Below are 26,896 nucleotides of genomic sequence, written 5' to 3'. Positions count from 1 at the left end.
ATCCATTTTATATTTGATTGTGTATATACATCAATGCTACTCTCTTACTTCATCCCAGCTTCCCCTTCCCCCTCCATGCCCTCAAGTCTGTTCTCTACGTCTGTGTCTTTATTCCTGCCCTGCCACTAGGTTCATCAGTCCTGCTTTTTAAAATTCCATATATATGCGTTAGCATACAGTATTTGTTTCTCTCTTTCTGACTTACTTCACTCTGTATGACAGATTCTAGGTCCATCCACCTCACTCCAAATAACTCAATTTCGTTCCTTTTTATGGCTGAGTAATACTCCATTGTATATATGTGCCACATCTTCTTTATCCAGTCATCTGTTGATGGACATGTAGGTTGCTCCCATGTCCTGGCTATTATAAATAGTGCTGCAGTGAACATTGTGGTACATGTCTCTTTTTGAATTATGGTTTTCTCGGGGCATATGCCCAGTAGTGGCATTGCTGGGTCATATGGTAGTTCTGTTTTTAGTTTTCTAAGGAACCTCCATACTGTCCTCCATAGTGGCTGTATCAATTTACATTCCCACCAACAATGCAAGAGGGTTCCCTTTTCTCCACACCCTCTCCAGCATTTATTGTTTGTAGAATTTTTGCTGATGGCCATTCTGATACCTCATTGTGGTTTTGATTTGCATTTCTCTAATGATTAGTGATATTGAACATCTTTTCATACATTTGTTGGCCATCTGTATGTCTTCTTTGGAGAAATGTCTATTTAGGTCTTAACGCCCATTTTTGGACTGGGTTGTTTGTTTTTGTGATATTGAGCTGCATGAGCTGCTTGTACATTTTGGAGATTAATCCTTTGTCAGTTGCTTCATTTGCAAATATTTTCTCCCTTTCTGAGGGTTGTCTTTTCTTCTTGTTTATGGTTTCCCTTGCTGTGCAAAAGCTTTTAAGTTTCATTAGGTCCCATTTGAAACAGTATTATTATTGAAACAGTATTATTATTGTTATCATAGTAGCATCAAGTGAAAAAAAAAATCAAAAACAAAACACACAACATAAGAGCTGTGAGCTGAGTTTTATTCAGTTCTCAGTTTTATTACTGAGAACTATAGCCCAGGAGACAACCTGTCAGCTCTGAGGAATTGCTACGAAGAGGTAGGGGAGAAGCCAGTATGTATATGATTTTTTTTGACAGGGAAGTACATGTAGTCAAGCATATAAAGATTATTGCTAGTCACAAAGAACAGACATCTCAAGTTAATGATTTTAGTGCTTTTCTGTGTATGGAAGAATTAGGGGTCATTGAAATTCTTCCTTAGATATGCATCTTAACTATCTAGGTGCCCTTCTAACCAAAGCACAGAGTGCCTCCTGTCTTTTCCATTCTCAATTTCCCTCAGGGCACACTGTCAGTAGGCACCCACAGTGGCTAATGACTTGATACTTGTAGAACTGGAATGGTGAGCAACATTTTTTGTTTACAGCTGTCTCATCCACAGACCTTATTTAGATTTCTTTAACTGTCCCAATAATGTCCTTTATAACAATTATGTTTTTCTGGTCCAGGAATCTAATCCAGGATTACATGTTGCATTTAGTTGTCATGTCTCTTTAGAGTCCTTTAATTTGGAATATTTTCTCAGTCACTTTTTGCCTCTTTTGACCTTGATGTTTTGAGGAGTACAAGCTAGTTATTTTTATAGGATGTCCTTCATTCGAGTTTTTCTGATTTTCCTTATGAAATATGTACATTTCTGATTGCTACTGGAGTTATGGTGTGTCCTCAATGTCACATATCAGGAGATGCATGATGTTGGTTTGTCATATTGCTGGTAATGTTAACTTTGATCATTTGGTTAAGGTTATCCACTGTAACCTTAATAGTGGGTTGTTCACTATAAAGTTATGTTAATAAGTATCTTATGGGGGCATTTTTTGAGACCATGTAAATAACCTCAAGCTTTCATTCACTAGTGTTAATATTATCCTTTAATGATTGTTGCCTGAGTCAATTACTACTGTTATGGTTGCCAAATGATGATTTTCTAATTGTATCATTCCCTTATATTGATTAGTTGGAGCTTTCCCTTATCACCCATGTATTTATCAGTATAAATATGATAGTGCGTCCTAGTTACATATAAAACAGGAGCTACACATTAGAAACTTACAAGCTGTTTACAGTGTTGCGTTAGATCATGAGCCAGAGCTCAAACCTTCTAAATCTCAAAGAAAACATCTTGGGAGATTGACTAGTTTACAGAGAAAGAGTTGTCAGATCATGTGACAAATAACCCACATAGACAGGAAACCTCTAGGGTCCCACTCTGGCCAGATAGATTTCTAAAGTGCTGTCACAATGAGGGATTTGGGAGCTAGAGAAGGAAAAGAAACGGACTGTCAGAAATGTAGTAGAACAGTCAAAACCTGATGAAATGATCCATACATATTGTAAAACCCAAGTCATGGTTTTATTGATTCTGTGACAGTGTATCATATTGTATTTTTAAAAAATCTTGGTGGAAAAGGTCAGATGAGATTATGTGGGATAGTTTCTTCAGTTGAGTTATACCAAACTGTGGGTAGTTTTCTGTGGTTTTATTTTCTGTCTTGATTAAATGTTTAATCAAAGAAGTTAGAAGATATATATGAAAAGTGGAAGGAATCAATAGATACAAACGGAGAAATTAATGAGTTAAAAAAGAAGAAAGGGAAAACTGATAAATCTGATTTTTTTAAAAATCAAAAATATAGATTAAACCACTAGCAAACCTTATCAAGTCAAGAGGAAATTAACAGATATACAAATACTGCAAAAAAGGAGAATAACCATATCATCAAGAAATATCTTTGTAAAACTTTACATTAATATATTTTCAAGGCTGATGCAAAGAATGATTTTCTAGGAATATATGGATATACGAAAATTCCATACAAAGAGAAGGAAAACTAAAAGCTGTGCAAATTTGAAATACTCAGAAAGGTACCTGTACACCACCTCCTGCCATTCCCTATTTCTCTTCTCAAAAAAGAAAGACAAGGCTTAGATAGTTCAGTTGGTGTTTGAGATTTGAAGTAGTTTCCAAATAACTTACAGTTCTTCAAATAGTTAAATTCTCCAAGGGAATTTATAAAGGAGGAGAATGCTACCACCTGTTTTTATAAAGTCATCATTGTTGCTGTCAACAAAAAATTAGTCAGTTGTTCTAAGAAAGAAACGGAAAACTTTATTCAAGCCAAATTTGAGGACTATAACCCGGGGGGAGCATCTCAGAAAGCTCTGAGAACTGTTCTACCTGTTAGAAGTCAAGGCACAGTTATATAAATGTTTTGAGACAGAGTTTTGTACAGTAAATGATATATTATTGACAGTTTACACAATCTAGATCTAAGCATCATCGTGGCCCCTTACAAGATCAAGAAGGAATGTTATCTTTTAAGGAGTTGTCTTGTTGATGCTAGGAGAACGTTGCTCTTTATGGTTGAGCAGGTGTTTCTGCCCATGGGGGAGGTTTGGTTGATGCATAATGCAGATGCACAATGCACAACAGCAGAGAGAGGAAGCCAGAGGTCAGAGAAAATTTTTTATGTTTGAATTTTTCCTTGACAGAAAATATGGATTTTATTTCACATTGCACTGATTGCAAAACTAGAAAAGGTGGGATTGCATAAGAAAACTATAGACCAACTTTGTGAATATATATGCAAAATCTTTTTTAAAAAATTAACAGTATATTCAAATAATAATGCATTCTGACTGAGAGGAAATTCATTCTAAAGATTTAAGGAAAGTTCAATTTTTTTTTTGAATTTTATTTTATTTTTTATACAGCAGGTTCTTATTAGTTATCTATTTTATACATATTAGTGTATACATGTCAATCCCAATCTGCCAATTCATCACACCACCACCACTCCCCACCCCCCCCCGCCACTTTCCCCCCTTGGTGTCCATACATTTGTTCTCTATATCTGTGTCTCTATTTCTGCCCTGCAAACCAGTTCATCTGTACCATTTTTCTAGGCTCCACATATATGCGTTAATATACAATATTTGTTTTTCTCTTTCTGACTTACTTCACTCTGTATAACAGTCTCTAGATCCATCCACGTCTCTACAAATGACCCAATTTTGTTCCTTTTTATGGCTGACTAATATTCCATTGTATATATGTATCACACATGAGCCAATTTCGTTCCTTTTTATGGCTGAGTAATATTCCATTGTATACATGTACCACATCTTTTTTATCCATTTGTCTGTCAGTGGGCATTTAGGTTGCTTCCATGACCTGGCTATTGTAAATAGTGCTGCAGTGAACATTGGGGTGCATGTGTCTTTTTGAATTATGGTTTTCTCTGGGTATATGCCCAGTAGTGGGATTGCTGGGTCATATGGTAATTCTGTTTTTAGTTTTTTAAGGAACCTCCATACTGTTCTCCATAGTGGCTGTATCAATTTATATTCCCACCAACAGTGCAAGAGGGTTCCCTTTTCTTCACACCCTCTCCAGCATTTGTTGTTTGTAGATTTTCTGATGATGCCCATTCTAACTGTGTGAGGTGATACCTCACTGTAGTTTTGATTTGCATTTCTCTAATAATTAGTGATGTTAAGCAGCTTTTCATGTGCTTCTTGCCCATCTGTATGTCTTCTTTGGAGAAATGTCTATTTAGGTCTTCTGCCCAGTTTTGGATTGGGTTGTTTGTTTTTTTAATATTGAGCTGCATGAGCTGTTTATGTATTTTGGAGATTAATCCTTTGTCTGTTGATTCGTTTGCAAATATTTTCTCCCATTCTAAGGGTTGTCTTTTCGTCTTGTTTGTAGTTTCCTTTGCTTTGCAAAAGCTTTGAAGTTTCATTAGGTCCCATTTGTTTATTTTTGTTTTTATTTCCATTACTCTAGGAGGTGGATCAAAAACGATCTTGCTGTGATTTATGTCAAAGAGTGTTCTTCCTATGTTTTCCTCTAAGAGTTTTATAGTGTCTGGTCTTACATTTAGGTCTCTACTCCATTTTGAGTTTATTTTTGTGTATGGTGTTAGGGAGTGTTCTAATTTCATTCTTTTACATGTAACTGTCCAGTTTTCCCAGCACCACTTATTGAAGAGGCTGTCTTTTCTCCATTGTATATCCTTGCCTCCTTCATCATAGATTAGTTGACCATAGGTGCGTGAGTTTATCTCTGGGCTTTCTATCCTGTTCCTTGATCTATATTTCTGTTTTTGTGCCAGTACTATATTGTCTTGATTACTGTAGCTTTGTAATATAGTCTGAAGCCAGGGAGTCTGATTCCTGCAGCTCCGTTTTTTTCCCTCAAAACTGCTTTGGCTAATCAGGGTCTTTTTTGTCTCCATACAAATTTTAAGATTTTTTGTTCTAGTTCTGCAAAAAATGCCACTGGTAATTTGATAGGGATTGCATTGAATCTGTAGAATGCCTTGGGTAGTATAGTCATTTTCACAATATTCATTCTTCCAATCCAAGAACATGGTATATCTCTCCATCTGTTTGTGTTAACTTTGATTTCTTTCATCAGTGTCTTATAGTTTTCTGAGTACAGGTCTTTTACCTCCTTAGGTAGGTTTATTTCTAGGTATTTTATTCTTTTAGTTGCAATGGTGAATGGGATTGTTTCCTTAATTTCTCTTTCCAATCTTTCGTTATTAGTGTATAGGAATGCAAGAGGTTTCTGTGCATTAATTTTTTTTTTTTTTTTTTAAACTTTGGGTTTATTTATTTATTTATTTATTTATTTATTTATTTTGGCTGTGTTGGGTCTTCGTTTCTGTGCGAGGGCTTTCTCTAGTTGCGGCAAGCGGGGGCCACTCTTCATCGCGGTGCACGGGCCTCTCACTATCGTGGCGTTTCTTGTTGCGGAGCACAGGCTCCAGACGTGCAGGCTCAGTAGTTGTGGCGCACGGGCTTAGTTGCTCCGCGGCATGTGGGATCTTCCCAGACCAGGGCTCGAACCCGTGTCCCCTGCATTGGCAGGCAGACTCTCAACCACTGCGCCATCAGGGAAGCCCTGTGCATTAATTTTGTATCCTGCAACTTTACCAAATTCATTGCTTAGCTCTAGTTGTTTTCTGGTGGCATCTTTAGGATTCTCTATTTATAGTATCATGTCATCTGCAAACAGTGACAGTTTTACTTCTTCTTTTCCAATTTGTATTCCTTTTATTTCTTTTTCTTCTCTGATTGCTGTGGCTAAAACTTCCAAAACTATGTTGAATAATAGCGGCAAGAGTGGACATCCTTGTCTTTTTCCTGATCTTAGAGGAAATGCTTTCAGTTTTTCACCATTGAGAATGATGTTTGCTGTGGGTTTGTCGTCTATGGCCTTTATTATGTTGAGGTAGGTTCCCTCTATCCCCACTTTCTGGAGAGTTTTTATCATAAATGGGTGTTGAATTTTGTCAAAAGCTTTTTCTGCATCTATTGAGGTGATCATATGGTTTTTATTCTTCAATTTGTTAATATGGTGTATCACATTGATTGATTTGCATATATTGAAGAATTCTTGCATTCCTGGCATAAATCCCACTTGATCATGGTGTATGATCCTTTTAATGTGTTGTTGGATTCTGTTTGCTAGTTTTTTGTTCAGGAGTTTTGCATCTATATTCATCAGTGATATTGGTGTGTCATTTTCTTTTTTTTGTAGTATCTTTGTCTGGTTTTGGTATCAGGGTGATGGTGGCCTCATAGAATGAGTTTGGGAGTGTTCCTTCCTCTGCAATTTTTTGGAAGAGTTTTGGAAGGATGGGTGTTAGCTCTTCTCTAAATGTTTGATAGAATTCACCTTTGAAGCCTGGACTTTTGGTCCTGGACTTTTGTTTGTTGGAAGATTTTTAATCACAGTTTCAATTTCAGTGCTTTTGATTGGTCTGTTTATATTTTCCATTTCTTCCTGATTCAGTCTTGGAAGGTTATACCTTTCTAAGAATTTGTCCATTTCTTCCAGCTTGTCCATTTTATTGGCATAGAGTTGCTTGTAGTAGTCTCTTAGGATGCTTTGTATTTCTGCAGTGTCTGTTGTAACTTCTCCTTTTTCATTTCTAATTTTATTGATTTCAGTCCTCTCCCTCTTTTTCTTGATGAGTCTGGCTAAAGGTTTATCAATTTTGTTTATCTTCTCAAAGAACCAGCTTTTAGTTTTATTGATCTTTGCCATTGTTTCCTTCATTTCTTTTTCATTTATTTCTGATCTGATATTTATGATTTCTTTCCTTCTGCTAACTTTGGGGTTTTTTGTTCATCTTTCTCTAATTGCTTAAAGTGTAAGGTTAGATTGTTTGTTTGAGATTTTTCTTGTTTCTTGAGGTAGCCTTGTATAGCTATAAACTTCCCTCTTAGAACTGCTTTTGCTGCATCCCATAGGTTTTGGGTCGTTGTGTTTTTCATTGTCATTTTTTTCTAGGTATTTTTTGATTTCCTCTTTGATTTCTTCAGTAATCTCTTAGTTATTTAGTAACGTATTGTTTAGCCTCCATGTGTTTGTGTTTTTTTATATTTTTTTTCCCTGTAATTGATTTCTAATCTCATAGCGTTGTGGTCAGAAAAGATGCTTGATATGATTTCAATTTTCTTAAATTTATTGAGGCTTGATTTGTGACCCAAGATGTGATCTATCCTGGAGAATGTTCCATATGCACTTGAGAAGAAAGTGTAATCTGCTGATTTTGGATGGAATGTCCTATAAATATCAATTAAATCTATCTGGTCTATTGTGTCATTTAAAGCTTGTGTTTCCTTATTCATGTTCTGTCTGGATGATCTGTCCATTGGTGTAAGTGAGGTGTTAAAGTCCCCCGCTATTATCGTGTTACTGTCAATATCCTCTTTTAGAGCTGTTAGCAGTTGCCTTATGTTTTGAGGTGCTCCTATGTTGGGTGCATATATATTTATAATTGTTATATCTTCTTCTTGGATTGACCCCTTGATCATTATGTAGTGTCCTTCCTTGTCTCTTGTAACATTCTTTATTTTAAAGTCTATTTTATCTGATATGAGTATTGCTACTCTAGCTTTCTTTTGATTTCCATTTGCATGGAATATCTTTTTCCATCCCCTCACTTTCAGTCAGTATGTGTCCCTAGGTCTGAAGTGGGTCTCTTGTACACAGCATAAGTATGGGTCTTGTTTTTGTATCCATTCAGCCAGTCTATATCTTTTGGTTGGAGCATTTAATCCATTTACATTTAAGGTAATTATCAATATGTATGTTCCTATTACCATTTTCTTAATTGTTTTGGGTTTGTTATTGTAGGTCTCTTCCTTCTCTTGTGTTTCCTGCCTACAGAAGTTCCTTTAGCATTTGCTGTAAACCTGGTTTGGTGGTGCTGAATTCTCTTAACTTTTGCTTGTCTGTAAAGGTTTTAATTTCTCCTTAAAATCTGAATGAGATCCTTGCCGGGTAGAGTAATCTTGGCTGTAGGTTCTTCCCTTTCATCACTTTAAATATATCGTGCCACTCCCTTCTGGCTTGTAGAGTTTCTGCTGAGAAATCAGCTGTTAACCTTATGGGAGTTCCATTGTATGTTATTTGTCGTTTTTCCCTTGTTGATTTCAATAATTTTTCTTTGTCTTAAAGTTTTGTCAACTTGATTACTATGTGTCTCGGCGTGTTTCTCCTTGGGTTTATCCTGCCTGGGACTCTGCACTTCCTGGACTTGGGTGGCTATTTCCTTTCCCATGTTAGGGAAGTTTTCGACTATAGTCTCTGCAAATATTTTCTCAGGTCCTTTCTCTTTCTCTTCTCCTTCTGGGACTCCTATAATGCGAATGTTGTTGCATTTAATGTCGTCCCAGAGGTCTCTTAGGCTGTCTTCATTTCTTTTCATTCTTTTTTCTTTATTCTGTTCCACTGCAGTGAATTCCACCATTCTGTCTTCCAGGTCACTTATCCGTTCTTCTGCCTCAGTTATTCTGCTATTCCTTCTAGTGTACTTTTCATTTCAGTTATTGTATTGTTCATCTCTGTTTGTTTGTTCTTTAAGTCTTCTAGGTCTTTGTTAAACACTTCTTGCATCTTCTCCATCTTTGCCTCCATTCTTTTTCCAAGGTCCTGTATCATCTTCACTATCATTATTCTGAACTCTTTTTCTGGAAGGTTGCCTATCTCCACTTCTTTTATGTTTTTTGGGGGGTTTTATCTTGTTCCTTCATCTGGTACATAGTCCTCTGCCTTTTCATTCTGTCTATCTTTCTTTGAATGTGGTTTTCCTTCCACAGGCTGCAGAATTGTAGTTCTTCTAGCTTCTGCTGTCTGCCCTCTGGTGGATGAGGCTATCTAAGAGGCTTGTGCAAGCTTCCTGATGGGAGGGACTGTTGGTGGGTAGAGCTGCATGTTGCTCTGGTGGGCAGAGCTCAGTAAAACTTTAATCCGCTTGTCTGCTGATGGGTGGGGCTGGGTTCCCTCCCTGTTGGTTGTTTGGCCTGAGGCCACCCAGCACTGGAGCCTACCTGGCTTTTTGGTGGGGCTAATGGCATACTCTGGGAGGGCTCACACCAAGGAGTACTTCCCAGAACTTCTGCTGCCAGTGTCCTTGTCCCCATAGTGAGCCACAGCCACCCCCTGCCTCTGCAGGAGACCCTCCAACACTAGCAGGTAGGTCTGGTTCAGTCTCCTATGGGGTCACTGCTCCTTCCCCTGGGTCCTGATGCGCATACTACTTTGTGTGTGCCCTCCACGAATGGAGTCTCTGTTTCTCCCAGTCCTGTCAAAGTCCTGCAGTCAAATCCCGCTAGCCTTCAAAGTCTAATTCTCTAGGAATTCCTCCTCCCATTTCCGTACCCCCAGGTTGGGAAGCCTGACGTGGGGCTCAGAACCTTCACTCCGGTGGGTGGACTTCTGTGGTATAAGTGTTCTCCAGTTTGTGAGTCACCCACCCAGCAGTTATGGGATTTGATTTTATTGTGATTACGCCCCTCCTACCGTCTCATTGCTGCTTCTCCTTTGTCTTTGGATGTGGGGTATCTTTTTTCGTGAGTTCCAGTGTCTTCCTGTTGATGACTGTTCAGCAGTTAGTTGTGATTCTGGTGCTCTCGCAAGAGGGAGTGAGTGCACGTCCTTCTACTCTGCCATCTTGAACCAATCTTCAAGGAAAGTTCAATGTTATTTAAAGAACTTATTAATGAATTTCACCATGTTAGTAAGTCAGAGAAGAAATACCCTACAGTCATCTCATAGATGATAAAAAATAAAAAAGCTTTTAATAAAGTTCAACATCTCTTCTGGATTTTCTAAAAAATAGTAAGACTATTTGAATACTTTCTCTTTTTTTGGTTCTCTGACCAGGGATCAAACCCATGCCCTCTGCAGTGGAAGTGCAGAGTCCTAACCACTGGACTGCCAGGGAATTCCCCAGTTGAATATTTTCTTAACATGATTAAGATCTTCTTTATCTCAAATTGAAAGTCAGTATCAGATTTCTTGGCAGAACACTAAGCATTCCCATTCAAGTTTGCAGCCTCTCCCAATTGTGTTTTCTTCTTTTTCTAGAGTGCTAGTGTTACCAAACCAAACTTGGGTCTGCTCGCCCACTGCACACCAAAGTCAATCTACTGACACTGGGTTGTGGTGAAGGAAAGTACAGCATTTACTGCAGGCACCAAGCAAGGAGAACAAGCAGCTCATGCTCAACAGACCCAAACTCCCTGATGGCTTTTAGGAAATGTTTTTTAAATGCAGCATTTGGGGTTAGGGCTGCAGCTCATGGGCTTTCTTCTGATTGGTTGGTGGTGAGGTAAGAGGGTGATGTTTCGGGAATCTTAATCATCAACCTTCTGTTCCAGCCAGTCTGGGGTCTAGGGGCTTGTGGTCAGCACTTAGTCACCATCCTGCACCTGGGTGAGGGGGGTCTTAGTTTCTGCTGAACAACTCAGAAGTATGCATCCAATTGGTATGTATATCCCTTGGGGAGTAACTAGGATTGCTTAACTGCTTTTCCTTTGTTTCTGCATTCTATCACTTCTCTAATTAGTTCCTGCTTGAGTCTGTCTTTGGAACTCAGGGAAGGCCTTGGAGACTAAAGCCTTTTTCTACAAATAGAAACAGGTAACGCAGAGGGCCTTTTGTACCAGGGAGGGCCCCGCAGGGTCCTGCTCAGTTTCAACCCCAACTTTTCTTTGATACTCCTCAATCTTGAGGGGAACAGGGGCGGGACAAGAAGGGAATAAAATTTTGGATAGAGAGGTTAATCGTAAACTCAGCAGGGGAACTTAGTTTTTGGGGGACTTGGTTTCACTAGTGGGTGCAGTTCATCAGGGAATGAGATAAGAGGTATAAAATACTGGAAGAAGAGAAGAGAAAACTAAGTTTTCGTGGATGATATAATTATATACACCGCCGCCCCCCCCCCCCAAGCTGAAGAGGATTAACTCTAAAACCATTACAGACATTAAGAAAGCTCAGTAAAGTGTCTGGTTTAAAATGAATATAGGAAAATAGATTGATGACTTTTCCATTTCAGTCAGTAATTCAGTGGGTGAAAATATGCCATTTAGAATAGCAACCAAAAACACAATTAACTACCTAGTGATAAATATAAAGAGAGTTAGAGTACCTTTATGCTGCAAAGTATAAAACTGTTTTGAGATGTAAGGGCAGTTTTGAATAAATGGAGAAGTCTTGATCTTGGATTGGAAGGCTCATTTTTCAAAATTGTCATCATTTTCTTATATGGACAAATTCAATGTAGTGTCAAGCAAACTCTAAGAAATGTTGGTTGTTTTTTTTTTAACTATTACAGAATAATTCTACATTTCGTACCAAAAATGAAACATTCGAGAATAGCCGGGATATTTCTGAAAAATAAGTAATGAGAGGCACCCTGCCAGGCAAAGCTTTCAAACATGTTATACAGCTTTGGGAGATAAAGACTGTGACCCAAGAGGAAGAGTAAGTTGAGGGAAGAGATACTGAGTTCACTTTTGTGAGTGGCGAGGAGAGATCCATGATCTATCTGGTTTTAAATTTGTGCCTGAGAGCATCCAGGTGTTGGTATCTATATAGTAACATATGGCTTTTGAGTTCAAATGTTAGGGTCTGGTGATAAGGATGTGCAAGTCACAGTCGTGTAGGGAAGGAGGAGATGGCATCCCTTCAGGTGACTGCCATGCTGCTGTTGGGGACTGACTGCATGGTGGTACCACTTACCAAGATTGGCTCTTTACCAAGAAATATAATGATTGGCTTCATCTTCCACCACACTATCTGGTGGAATTATCCAGATTTTCTTCCCACCCACCCACCCCCAAATAATCTGCTTTTTAATGAAAACAGAAAAATTTACCTTGTTGCTGAAGGAAATTGAAAAAGAAAATCTCCATAGTTTCACCATATGCACCCAATTACTGTTTCCTATCCTTTTTATTTTAGTCTGTGTGACATTGTGATTTATAATAAGAAATATGTATTTGGTCTCTTCAGTGTCATTTTTGGTACAGAACTCCTAAAACCCTTGGGATTTCCTAAGTGATAAGAGGGATAAAGGTGTCTTTTGTTATTTGGAACTCAGCCCCTTTCAATCACTTCTGGGTTTTGTTTTGTTTTTTTTTCTCAGTTCCCTGACCAGGGATTGAATCCGGGCCCTCAGCTGTGAAAGCCCGGAATCCTAACCACTAGGCCACCAGGGAACTCCCATGGGTTTTGTTAAAGGAGGTAACTTTTGGAAAGCCCCTAAGGATGGGCTTTTTTAAATTATCATTTATCATTCCTGTTTTCACAGATGAGGAAAATGAGGCCCAGTGAAGTGAATTGTCTGGACTAAATCCCTTCAGTCAGTTAAAGGAATCACTGGCTTCAGACTTCTGTCTGAGTAACTCTCAGGCTCAAGGTCTTTCCAGAAGTTCCCCCTGCCCCAAACCCGGAGCACAGCCATCATTCAGATATGTCTACTGCCCAGTCTTCTGCAGGCTTCTTCCTCTTAGGCCTCAGAGAGTATTTGGGGAGGGACCATTTGATGACTCTCACCATGGGGTCTGCTTATCTTCAGGTTTCCTGAGTGCCCTGTACACCTTTGGGTCCCACCACCTCGCTGGACAGCAGGGCTCTCCTTGGGGCCCACAGGACCTTGGACACGTCTACAGAAGGCCCTGTCAGCAACTGCAGCTGAGGGTGAGTTACTGTTTTTTTTTAAATATTTATTTATTTATTATTTGCCACGCCACAAGACATGCAGGAACTTAGTTCCCCGACCAGGGATCGAACCCTTGCCCCTTGCATTGGAAGTGTGGAGTCTTAACCACTGGAACCCCAGGGAAGTCCCAGAGGATGAGTTGAGAAATAGAGCTGTGAGAGCCTAGGATACCAGGTAAAAGACCCTCTGGTCCAGGAGAGGGGAATTTGGGACAAAAATCCCCTTCTGAAGGAGTCACCTAGGGTCCAGACCTCTTGCCAGAGCAAAGATTCCTACATAACAGGAAATAGCATCATCCCTGAGCCAGAAGTTTAGCAAGACTCAAACTGTTGTCTCTCCTTCCAGGGACCCTCCATGGCTACATGGTGGGAGAAGGGTTGGCGCTAAGATTCAGAGAGACAGACAGAAGTGAAGAGGGAGGCAGGGAAGGCCATGTTCTCTCATGTGATAGGCATGTTCTCTCAGGGGAAGGTGACATTGGTCCAGCCCAGTGCATTCTGCCATCTTGTAGTGTGGCATGTGGCCAACCCACTCCCTTATTTTTTCTGGCCCTGTCTGGACTCTTAGCTGCATAGCCACGGAGACCAGGCTGAGGCTGAGTAGCCAAGTCCAGGAAGGTGAGGGAGGGTGTGTACTCTCTTAGAGTCCAGGAAGGTGAGGGAGGGAGTGTAGTGGCCCAAAGCTGGATTAACTGCCCCAGGCCTTTCCTGCCAGCTCAATTCCTAATGGACAGTTCAGTTCTCTCAGAGAACCCCGTCCCCTTTTCGAACCCTCCTGTGACTTCCCTCATAATGAAACAAGGCAGTGGGAAAATGAATGAAATATGTAAACAATGAAATGCATATGTGTTACAGTTACAGATTAGAGTAAGAAACATCTGCCACCCAAATCGAGCCACTAATAATATTTTATTGTATTTCATAACAAAAGTTTTTCTACATATATATTTCTTAAATAATGGGATTGTGGTTTTTTTTGTTTTTTAAAACTTGAGATGTAACTTACATAGAAAATAGCGTGTAGCTTTATGAATTTTTCCATATATGCACCCTCATGTACCCACAGCCCAGATCATGATAGAGAATATTTCTAGCTCCTCAAAGGCTTCCCCACTTCTCCCAAGCAGTGTCTGCCCAAAGCCATCACTTAGGTCAGGGCTGCCTGTTTCTGAACTTCATATAAATGAAATTGAAACAAGTAGATCATACCTTGTTTTTTAACTGCTTTTTTGACTTACAGGTATAACTTGATTAATATATTATTTAAGCAAAGAAGTATCTGTATTTAACATTCAAGAAAATCACTTTTTATTTCTTCTGTAGAAGAGACAGGAATCTAAGTAGTTCATCTTAATACCATTGAGGCAAATTTGTTATATCTTGTGAACAGGATGTTCCTTAACAAAAGACATAAGGGAGCTTTCTGGGTGATGGAAATGTTCCATATCCTGATTGTGTGGTGATTACATGGGTGAATAATTTGTCAAAACTTATCGAACTGTACAGTTAGAATGGGTTCATTTATTATGTGTAAATTATACCTCAGTAAAGAAAAAACATTTTTTTAAGACACAGTAAGCTCATTGCTCAGTCTCTTCCGCTGCTGATTCGATAGTTAAATGCCACTTTCACACTAACCATGCTTTATGACTTATGCTTTATGACCTGTACAGTATTTCAGTGCATTTAATGGATATTTATTGTCCACTAAGAGAAAAGTAAAACATTAACTCACTTAGCACTGTAGTGTTAGGAATTTTTCCATATATGTACCCTCACGTACCCACCACCCAGATCATGATAGAGAATATTTCCTGCACTTCAGAATTATTCTCTTTTTCAAAAGATGATATGTCAGTAGGTTCATGAGAAAGAACTTCTGTAAAACAAAGCAAGGAAAATGTATTCATTTGGAAACAATTTTTTCCCTTAAAACTAGTGTCTTCTGCCAATCACTAAACTAATTGGAAGCTGTTCACTTTCCTTAAAAGGAGAAACTCATAAATTTATTCACATTCTTTCAGAGGTTCAGAAGGGCTTCTAGAATTTCCTCCTCTCAGAGAATCTTTATTTTTTCTTAGTAACAACTTGAACAGTTCTTCATCTACACTATTGGAATATATAAGTAAAGCAAACAACAATTTTTACCACCATTATTAAGATGTTGTATAAAATTCTTCCTAGCTTTTGAATAATTTAGTAGGTCTGGGCCTTGGGTGACCTTGAGGCCTCAGTCTTCATCCTGAGGTAGTCTGACCCAATGAACCCTCTGTATTGTTAACATTTGGCATGCCTAGGCTATTTTACCAAGAAAGTTTACCTCCACTTGTCCAATTAGGACAAGTATTATCTCAGTTCGAGGATGATAATATTATAGGGATTTCACCTTCAGTGCTAAGCTCACCATGCGGGCAAGCTTAATATTTAGGGACACTGAAGTCCTGTTATACTTATGTGACATTTGGAATAAGTCATTTTTAAATTCTCAGGCTTACTTGACACATAAAAGTATAAAATTAAATAAAGTCTGTTCTTCCAGCCGTGGCCATTTCTTCTCAGTCTCCTCTGGTTAATTTTCTTTGATCTCAGAATTGACCAACTGAAAGAATAGGGCAGTCACTGATTAGTGTTGGAGGGATTATTCATGATTATGTAAACAAACCTCAGGACAGTAATTTGCTAGACCTGTTTTTACAGGAGAGAAATCAGGATAGTCAAATGGTGTGAATGTCACTATACTCAGGAAAAGCTCTTCTCTGTCTTGTAGGAGAATTATAGTCTCTTCTTTTTGCAAAGGAGAGATATTAGTTGCTCTGTTTTAAAGGTTGTCCTCCTAGACTGTTTCTCAGTGGGCAAAGCCTGGATCTGGGGGGAGTCAGCTGTGGGGTTGACAAAGTTGGAGTTGTCAGCCATCAGGGCCACAACTCAAGAATGCCAATCAGGAGACAAACTCTTGTAGCCCCACAGTGGTGGGATGGTTTTCCTGCCCTCAAAGGCGTGAATCAGTTCTGGTGGATGTTAAGACTTATTTTGTCTGAGCCTTGCCTTTTGCTTTTTGCCTTTCTTTTCCTTTTCTCTTTTACTGAGGTATAAAATACATAGAGCGAAATGTACAAATCATAAATATACAACTTGATGAATTTTTAAAATACATATACACACTCATGTAACCACCACTTAGATCAACATTTCCATCACCTTAGAGCTGGGGTTGGCAAACTCTAGCCCACTAGCCAAATATGGCCTGCCATCTGCGTTTGTAATTAGTTTTATTGGAATACAGCCACACTCATTCGTTTACATATTATTGTCTACGGCTGCTTTCGTGCTACAACAGCAGAATTGAGTAGTTGTGGAAAACTCCATATGACCCCCAAAGCCTAAAATATTTACTGTCTGGTCCTTTAAATGAAAAGTTTGCTGACCTACCTTAGGAGGCTCCTTTCTGCCCCATCTCAGTGATTCATCCTCTTCCCCCATTCTGACTCTGTCTCCATATTATTCGTTTTACCCATTCTGGAACTTTCTAGAAATGGAATTATACAGTATATTCTCTCCTAAGTTTGACTTCTTTCATTTGGCATAATGTCTGTGAGATTTATCCATGTTGTTGCATGGATGTCAGCAGTTCATTCCTTTTTATTATTGAATAGTATTTCATTGTATGGATGCATCACAATTTATCTAGTTCTCCTGGGCAGTTTCTAGTTTTGACTCACTATGATCAAAGCTGCTATGAACATTCTTACATTAATACAAGTCTTAGTTGAACAATATGCATGTATTTCTCTAGTATTTCTCTAGTATATATCCAGGAATGGAACTACGTTCAGCTTTAGTAGATATGACCAAATGGTTTTCTAAAATGGTTGAACCAAATTACAGTCCCCTCAGTCATGTGTGAGAGCTCTTGTTGCTTCTGGATGTGGATTTTCAATCCCAGGCTGTAAATTATTGGCAAAGTATATTCAGACCTATTTGTAAGGTTTCTCACTACTGTAAGTGAAAAACTTAAAACATTCTTAACCAATGTTTGGTACAAATTTAGTTCCATATTTTGTAATATGGTAGATGTTTGCTCTCATCTGTTAAAAATTATTTTTTAGGGAATTCCCTGGGGTCCAGTGGTTAGGACTCAGCGCTTTCACTGCAGTGGCCCAGGTTCAATCCCTGGTCAGAGAACTAAGGTCCGGCAAGCTGTGCAATGTGGCCGAAAAAAAATTATTTTTTAATGACAATACTTAATAAACTGCTGGGTGAATAACAAGGTTTAGCCTTTCAGTAATTATTTGTACCATACTTTAAGTAACCATTAGTTTTATTAATGTTACACAGTTATTTTACTTTTCTTTGAGTTTTTTTGATAATATTTTTATTACAGATATAGAAGCCCCTTTTCCAGAATATACTTGGGGACAGTTATTTAAGTTTTAAGGATTTTGTTTTTTAATAACTTTCAATTCTTACTTGGTAGCAACTTTTGTTTCCTGATAAGTCTCTTCTGTGCATCCACATTCTGAATTGAATGGCAACACTTTTTTCTTCTACCCCAGTGATCTAAAGCATGGGTTTTTGTCCAAGATTTACAGGGAATTTGCAAGTTCTAAAACAAGCCCGGTCCCTCACAGCTCTGTTCTCTTTCCCCATCCTCCTCCCCACCCCTCCCCCCATCTCTATCTTCACAGGCCGCAGATCTTTTTCCAAGAACAACAGAAAATGATCGAGTACCAGGTAAGTGTGACATTAACGAGCCTACTTTTGGGACTTCCTTGGCGGCCCAGTGGTTAAGACTCTGTGCGTCCAATGCAGGGGGTGCGGGTTCGATCCCTGGTCGGGGAAGTAAGATCCCACATGCCGCACGGCGCGGCCAAAAAACAAACAAAATGAGCCTAGTTTCCCTTCTTGGGGAAACTATTCTAGAAAAAAATATATGCATTTCAACCACATATGCTTTGTCATAGGCTGGGTTCTCAGGAAAACAAACTTGGGGATGGAAATTTGCACACAGAAGGTTTACTAGGGAGGCTCTTGGAACACCTGTAAGTCAGTGAAGGAAGCAAGGTGGGCAGAGGGAGTTGTTGAACAGAGGCATCAGCTGATCTTATAAGATGCTCTGGAGCTGGGATGGTCCTCAGTGTTGTCCTGAATGGAGGCAAGGAGGCCTTTGTATTCTGAAATCAACCAGTCATTGGTTGTAGGCTGCCCCAGGGAGGGGACATAACCTTGGGTGGGGTCGCTCCCTTTGGCCAAGGGAAATTCTCTAAAGGTTTCACGCCGGCAACAGCCAGCCATCTCCTAGCAGCTGGGAGAAGTACCTTGGTACTGCAGGGAGATTTGGGTGGAATACCACAGCCTCTCTATACACATAGACACAATGGCCAGATACTTATTATACATACTACTCTACCCTTTTTTCCCAATTAAAATATCCTAGAGATTGTACCATATTAGTACTAAGAACCATGCTTTTTTTTTTTTTTAAATAACATACATAATGCTCAATCATATGCATGGAATACTTAACCCATCCCCCATATTATGGACATTTCGGTAATTTCCAAATTTGATATTTTAAGCAATGATGCAAGGAACATTCTTTGTTGGAATACAGATGTACAAGGAGAGAGTCCAGTGAGAGTCAACTGTGGACTTCCTGGTAGCCCAGCAAAAAGGCAAACACAGCCCATGACTTGCATTGGCCATAAGGGAGAAGCGTATTGTTATTTCCAAGAGAAAACTAGCTTTTCAGGGCACTTTTTTAAGAAGTGTCTTAGACATTGATGTTCCTGTGGGTTTGAACCTTCTCTGGGGCCTCTGGGGGTGGTTTCATCCACTCTTAGGTTGATGCTGGTGCGTCTGCAAGTGACTCCCACATCCATACCTAAGTTGAGGCCTCCTCTGAGAGCTTCAGACCCCTTTGCCCAACATCTGCACCTGGCTGCCCCAGAGCACTTCATATTTAATGTGTACAAAGTTGAACTCTTGATTTCTGTCTCCTCTTCCCTGTTTCTCATCTCAGGAGATGGTACCATCCCACGAGGCAAGCCAAGACCCTGAGATTTACCCTTGACTTCTGCCCGCCTTCCACCTCTCACACTCAGTCACCAAGTATTGCTGATTTTACAGCCTCAGTGTTTCTTCCATCTCCCTCTTCTTCATCCCTGTGTTCGGTGGAAATGACATGGCCTTTTAGGTGCAGGATTACGTCTTTTCTGCTTTGCTCTGTTCTATTCCCTCCTATTCTGTTTCATCCTGTCCTGTCCCACTCCACCCCATCCCATTCCAGTTAGCTCTTTTTGGGAAATACTGCCCAGAACCTGTCACTGAGCCAGGTCCTGTGCTCTGTGATGAAGCCTGACTGCTGCTCACCCACTACCACAGTATGTTGTTCTGGCATCAGAGAGGGAGTCTAGTTGGTACCTCCTTTGTGTGGGTCTTAGGGTCTCACATGCCAGCTTCCATGGCCTCCACCCTGGTTTTGGTCCTGCCTTCAGATGCATCTGCCTGGGCCACTACTCAAGTGCTACTGTTGCAGGAAAAAGAGTGGGGTGCGAGAGGGTGGTCACATCCCAGGTCTCAGGTGAGTCCCTGGGACGGCCGCCAAGTGTGGGTTCTTGGCTTCGTGCAGGAAAGAATTCAAGAGCAAGCCACAGTAAAGTGAAAGAAGGTTTATTCAGGGAGATACACACTCCACAGACAGAGTGTGGGCCATCTCAGAAGGCGAGAAGGGCCAGGGTATGTACGGGGGTTGTCAGTTTTTATAGGGGTGGGTAATCTCATAGGCTAGTAAGTGGGAGGATTATTCCAACTATTTTAGGGAAGGGGCAGAGATTACCAGGAATTGGGCCACCACCCACTTTTTGGCCTTGTATGGTCCACCTTGGAACTGTTATGGCACCTATGGGTGTGTCATTTAGCTTGCTGATGTATTACAATAAGCGTATACTGAGGTATACTGAGGCTCAAGGTCTAGTGGAAGTCAGTCGTCCACCATCTTGGACCTAGTTGGTTCTAACCAGTTTATGTCGTGTCCTCAATGGCTGTCATTCTTTTAAAGGTTGTGCCCTGCCCCCTTCCTGTCTCACCACCATAGGACCCAGCATTCTTCAAGGAGACCTACAGCCTCCTGAGAGTGGAGAGTGGCTGCTCTCAGCCCTTTCACCTCTGTGGGGCCCTATCAATGCTTCTTCCCTCTGGCCACTCCCAGAGGTAGTGGGCCAGTGCCACTGGCACTGTGTGGTGCACTAGGGCTCTCCACCCCACTGACACCCAGGCACAGGTCCTGGGTGCACCCCCCCCACCTTTTTTTCTGTCCTTTAGAATTGTTTTCCCTTTCTTAACAGATTTTTAAATATTGATTTACAATCTTTTTCTACTTAAAATAGGTACTTTTATATTGTGCTGTCATATGCCAGGCACAGTTTATAAAGGCTTTACACATGTTAACTCATTTAAACCTCATAATATAATAACTAAGAGACACACACTATTATTATCTCCATTTAACAGATGAGAAAACTGAGGCACAGAGAGGTTAAAGAGCTTTCCCAGGGTAGCTCATTTAGTGGCTGAGCCTGTATTTGAACTCGAGCAGTCCTGCCCCAAAGTTCATGCTTTTAACTGATCTGCTCCATTGCCTCTCACGTCTGTCAGTGACTGTAGAGCAGTGGACAGCAGTCCACAAAACCACCCTCACTTCTGACAGCAACTGTAAGTTTGGAGGTTCCCAAGACCACCCTCGGGTTTGATAATTCGCTAGGAAGACTCACAGAATGTTATATTCACAGTTAGGGTTCATTACAGCAGACGTATACAGATTAAAATCAGCCGAGAAAAGAGACACTTGGGGCAGAGTCCAGGAGAGTTCCACACACAGGACTTCCATGTGTCCTCTCCCAGTGAGTGTGGACAGTGCGAAATTCTCTCAGCAACCATGTGTGACACTACAGAGTATTACCAACCAGGGAAGCTCACCTAAGCCTTGGTGTCCAGAGTTTTCTGTGGGGGTTGGTCAAGTAGACATGACTGACTGCTGACTTCAGTTTCCAGCCCCTCTGGAGGTTGAGCTGATTGATGTCTGTGAGCCAAAGCTTCCCCCAGAAATCATGTTGTTAGACTATCTGGTGTGGCCCAAGGCCCCCAGGTAAACAGAGACACTCTTACCTAGGAGGATGTTACAGGGGTTTAGAGATTAACTTCTAGGAACTGAGGGCAAAGGTCAGACCTCTCCTTGGGCAAGGTTAAATTCTCTACTATACAGTCACTTGAAGATAATATCTTAGATACTAAAGAAAAAACTGTTTCCTGTACTCACAGGAGTAGAAGAAGTTTTTTCCCCACACCAAACAATTCTCCAATTCTATGCAGACCCTACAAGTTAGGGGGTCAGTCTTACAAGACTGCCCCCCACTTCAGATGCCTATTGGATATCCCAGGTGGTTACCTGAACTTCTGAGTAGCCAGCTATAAGTTGGGGGTTCCCATGACCCCCCTCCTCAGTTTTGATAATTTGCTATAACTCACAGAACTCAGGGAAGCACTTTACTTACTATTACAGGTTTATTATAAAGGATATTATAGAGGATACAAATGAACAACCAGATAAAGAGGTATGTAGGGCAAGGTACAGAGGGGTCCTGAACACAGGAGCTTCTGTCCCCATGGAGTTTGAGGTGCACACCCCCTGGCTGAGTTCACGAACCTGGAAGCTCTCCCGGGTTTTTATGGAGATTCCATTATTTAGGCATAATTGATTAAATTATTGGCCTTTGGTGATTAGCTCAATCTCAAATCCCTCTCCCCTCCCCAGAGATTGGGGGGTGTATGGCTATAGGTTCCAACCATCTAATACCTGGTTGGTTCCTCTGGCAACCAGCCCCCATCCTCAAAGAGTTACATCATTAGTATAAACTCTGAGATGATTGACACGGGCTTGTTACTACTAATAAAAGACACTCCTATTATTACTTCTGTCGCTCTGGAAGTTACAAAGGTTTAAGAAGCTCTGTGCCAGGAATCAGGCAAGAAGATCAAATATATATATATTTCTTTTTTTTTTAATTTATTTATTATTTTTGGCTAAGTTGGGTCTTCATTGCTGCGCACGGGCCTTTCTCTAGTTGCGGCAAGCGAGGGCTACTCTTCGTTGCAGTGCGCGGACTACTCTTCGTTGCGGTGCGCGGACTTCTCATTGCGGTGGCTTCTCTTGTGGAGCACGGGCTCTAGAGTGCGGGGGCTTCAGTAGATGCGGCACGTAGGCTCAGTAGTTGTGGCTCATGGGCTCTAGAGCATAGGTGCAGTAGTTGTGGCGCACAGGCTTAGTTGCTCCGCGGCATGTGGAATCTTCCCGGACCAGGGCTCAAACCTGTGTCCCCTGCATTGGCAGGCAGATTCTTAACTACTGCGTCACCAGGGAAGCCCTATATTTCTTAATATATCACAATATCACAGATGCCTTCTTAGGTTAGTACCTGTGGGTCTTTCAGCAGCTATCTGGTTCCGGAGCACTGGGCTCTTTGGAGAATTTGTTCTCTGCCCTAAACCAGAGGACTGACTGCCCGGACAGTGTAATCTGAGGCTTGCCAGGCTGTGGAGCCTCCTTTCCAAACTTCCTCCTCTGGGTCTCCAGCTGGACTCTTCTGCCATTGGCCTCTTGTGTTCTAGTGTCCCTTGGGGCTCTGGCCTGAGTACTCTGCTCATCCTGTCTCCTTGCTGAGAGAGACCACACTGTGTGACAACTTTAGCTACCACTTCTGTGCTGATGGTTCACACAGCTTTAGCTCCGTTCCTGTTCTTGCTCCTGACATGACTCATGTCCATCCTGCTGCCTGCCGAGTGTCTCCCCCTTTGTGTCCCCCAACACACCACGTCCTCTTTGCTTTTGCAGTTTTTCTCAGCTGCAATTGAGATTGGTGACCAGTGTCACCCAGCTGCCTTTGAGATACCACAAAGGTAAGGGTGTTACCCTTACACCTTCTTCACACCCCACGACCAGTTAAGGTACAGGTTCTGCTCTTCTTTACATTGGTCCTTCTCTGTCTCACTGTTTCCATCCTACTTGTGAGCATCATCTTCCACCTAGATTAGTACAGAGTCTTTCCTTTCTTCTCCCTCCAGGTCACCCACCACATTTCTCTTTCCATCCATTCACTTTCAAACTATCTGCGAGTTCTTTATCTCTTGTAGGCAGTATTACTTTTTTTCTCCAGTCTAACAATCTCTGCCTTTTTGGAGTGTTTAATCATGTATTAAATAACCTTATAATTTAATATAGTTTAATATAATTATTGGTAGGATTGGATCTATATCTTTTTAGCATTTAGTTTTCTATTTGTCCCATCTGCTTTTGCTTTATTTCTTTTCTCTTGTGTGTGTGTTTTTGTGCGGATTAACTGAATATTTTTTAGAATTTTATTTACTTCAATACACCTCTTTGCACTGAGTTTAGTGATTACTCTAGGAAACAATGTACATCCTTAACTTTTCACAGTCTGCTTAGAGTTACCATTGTACAGCTTGACACAGAATGCAAGAAACTCACCACATGCCTTCTAGAATGTGCTTTCTACACACCCCACTCCCTTGATAGATTTCTCATTGTCTTAAAGTCCATCATTTCATCACTCACAGGCCTCTGTACTCTCTCCTGTAACTGAGTGACTTGCCATCCTTAAAATCACTGTTTGGCCCCCGTGCCTTTGTTCACGCTGCTCCCTCTGCAAGGAAGGCAGTATTTCCATCTCTGCAGAGAAGATTCAGCTGCACATATCCCTTAGCTCTGAAGCCTAACTAGACCCTGATAGTTTTAGTGGACCATTCACTTCTCTGCATGCCATAGCCCAGATCTCCTGCTATCACAGCTCTTACCCTTTCACCCTGAGGGCCTTACATATTGCTCTCCCTGCCAGGCTGTGAGCTCCTTGAGGTCAGGTGCCACCCATGACTGTGTCCCCAGCAACCAGGACTGGGTCAGACACAGTCTTCAGTCAATATGTGTTGACCCAAATATAAATGACAGTGGCTTCCAATCCCATCATATATAGTCCAAAGCCAGGAATATAAAAAGCATCCTAGATAAATGATCATAATAAGCTCTGACCTATGAACATTATAAAAAATCAGAACCATCCACCTCTGCCTACACTTTCCCCACATGACTCAATGTCATTTCATCTTCAGCAGAGACCTGTGTCATTCAAGGATGTGGTAGTGGGCTTCACTCAAGAGGAGTGGCACAGGCTGAATCCTGCTCAGAGGGCCCTATACCGGGATGTGATGCTGGAGACCTACAGCAACCTCCTCTCAGTGGGTAAGAACAGCTCTGCCACACAATCTAGATTATGCTTGAATGACCACCTTTCCTTTTTCAGTTGCTAAAAGTAACTGAAGTACCTAGAACCTCTGAAGTACCAAATACTTTCTATGTGCCAGATACTGTTTTAGCCACTTTTAAAATATTAACTCATGTAATCCTCATAAGAGCCTTATGAGGTAGGTACTGTTAGTACCACTATTTTACACATTTGGGAACTGAGGCAGAGAAGGTGAAGTAACTTGCCCAGTGTCACCCATGCAGTACATAGCAGAGCCAGAGCGGGATTTGAACCCCAGCAGTATGGCTGCACAGTATGTATTCCTAACCTTTATACTGTGTGCTTCAGTGAGCTTGGCTTGAGTTTCAGTGGTCCTGGATTACTAGTTCCTTTTGAGTTCTGGACAAAGTGTGTGTACAGTCTCCTCCCAAGTACAGTGTCTGTTGTGTAGCCTTTAATGCTGCCTGAGAAGACCAAGGAGCTCAGTCCAAGGCCTGGATCATTTCCCTGGAACAGGTTATGAAGGCACCAAACCATATGTGATCCTCAGGCTGGAGCAGGAAGAAGCACCATGGATTTGTGAGGCGTCATGCTCAGGCTGCCACTGTTGGGGTAAGTATGATAAATTCAGCAAAAGACGTACTAAGGGAGGCTGGCACCTTTGGGATTTTGTTCAGTGTCCAGCTTTTAAAAGCCTTAGAGCTTTGAAAGCCGCTGGACACATTTCTCTGAGAGCTTCAGCCTTCTTGGTGACCCTTCAGCCTCCATGCATCCCACCTCCCTGTGTGCTTGCTCCATCTCCTTTTCTCCAGAATCCTTGGTCTCTCTCTTGAGGTTATCAGTACACTTTCTCTTTCACATTCAGGCATTCTTACAAATAAGCTTCTGTGATTCTCTTGTTCTTGCTGATTCCTTCCTATTCTCTATTCTAACAGTTTTTGGGTAAAATGCCCCAGACCTGCCTGCCATACTCAGAGTCTCACTTCCTATCCTTTCTTTAATCCCTTATGTTATCCCTGAGTCCCTTAATTTCCTAAGTCACAGAGGAGGAAGCAGTGAATTCCAGGAAGTGAACAGGGACAGTTGGGTAGTGAAGGAGATGCCTGAGTTTGGCCTGTCTTAACCACTTCTATTTAATTTTCAGAATAACTGCCCCTCTCCCATCAGCTCTATAAAATATCTCAACAATAATCCCTGGTATCCTGAGTGTTGGTAACCTACTCTTTAGAATGCCTCTGGACTTCTGCTTCTCCAATAGAGTCATGAGTTTAGCAAGAAGAGTCAGTGCCATCTGTTTCTGGATCTCTTTATGCCATTTGTACTTGGTGTTATAATCACATAATTGAATTAAATATTATATAAACCCCAAAAACATTCAAGTCATTTCATGCTTCTCCCCAAAATAATGTCTTTGAGATTACAACCATCCAGCTTTCACTGGTTGTAGTAGTAGCAGCAATAGCATTAGCATTTCTGGCCAACACTCAGTGTGTGCTCACTTTGTGCCAGGTCTGTTCTCAGTCCTTTACATATATCAACTCATTCAACACTTACAATACCTGTGAGGTGTTTATTACCAGCCTTTATTCCCCCATTTACAAATGAGCAAACAATCACAGAAAGGTTAAGAAACTTGTCTAAGAACATATAACAAAGTAAGGGACCAAATGGGGATTTGAACCCAGGTGGTCAGGCTCTAGAACCAGCATTCTTTTTTTGTAATTTTTTGGCCATGCCGCGCGGTATGTGGGATCTTAGTTCCCTGACCAGGGATCGAACCCGCTCCCCCTGCAGTGGAAGTGCAGAGTCTTAACCACTGGACTGCCAGGGAAGTCCCTAGAACCAGTATTCTTAACCATCACACTCTGGTGCCCTCTGAGGTGTATTTTGCTTCATGAAACTGCTCATCAACCTTCCTGAAACCATTGTAACCTGGCTATCAGCTGCTTTTCTTTTCCCTCTTTCAAGAATTTTATATAATAACTGCCAAAAAAAAGTATCTAGTCAGCCCTCCTTTCTAAGTTCTCTGTATCCTCTATTTCCCTGCCTGCAGCCCAGCCTTTTCCTTCCAAGGGACTACTGCATTTTCTGTTTTCCAAACTTGATTCTCTTCTCAATGATGTAACTCCCTAAAGAAGTCGTCCGTTCTGAGACCATATGATGCTCACAACCGTCCTCTTTGCCATTTTGCCACCTTTTGTCCGCCTTGTACCACCTAGGCTCCCCTACCCCCCATTTTACCAGTCTGGATCATCTCCACAGTTATGTCCACTTATCCCTGTTTTTTGTCGAGCAAGAACTGAAGTCATCCTCTTTTCTACTTGCTACCTCCCCTCCACCCAACACGCACACAAGTGCACGCATATATATACCTCACCTTACTTCTCATTCCAGAGTTTTGCTACCATGAGCTCATTTTGAATCTTCTGTCTCTGTAACCCTAATTGTTCTATGCATATGTGCTAGTTTTGTTGGTTT

The 26,896-nt window shown here is 41.0% G+C and overlaps 1 protein-coding gene across 2 annotated transcripts in view; it reads left to right on the top strand.

The window, feature by feature from the left end:
• Positions 1-26,896, top strand: part of ZNF793 (zinc finger protein 793) — a 36,665-nt gene that overhangs the window by 3,894 nt on the left and 5,875 nt on the right. The window contains exons 3-6 of one of the 2 annotated variants that reach the window (XM_068528604.1): positions 12,964-13,085; positions 17,792-17,837; positions 24,288-24,414; positions 24,935-25,030. In XM_068528604.1, coding sequence (XP_068384705.1) covers positions 17,823-17,837; positions 24,288-24,414; positions 24,935-25,030 — 238 coding nt within the window. In that variant the 5' untranslated portion in view covers positions 12,964-13,085; positions 17,792-17,822. Of the gene's footprint in view, positions 1-12,963; positions 13,086-17,791; positions 17,838-24,284; positions 24,415-24,934; positions 25,031-26,896 lie in introns of both variants that reach the window. The other variant, XM_068528602.1, reaches the window with a different exon arrangement.

This window comes from Eschrichtius robustus, chromosome 19, assembly GCF_028021215.1.
Source record: "Eschrichtius robustus isolate mEscRob2 chromosome 19, mEscRob2.pri, whole genome shotgun sequence".
Taxonomy (NCBI): domain Eukaryota; kingdom Metazoa; phylum Chordata; class Mammalia; order Artiodactyla; family Eschrichtiidae; genus Eschrichtius; species Eschrichtius robustus.
This window is presented reverse-complemented; position numbering and strand designations above follow the sequence as displayed.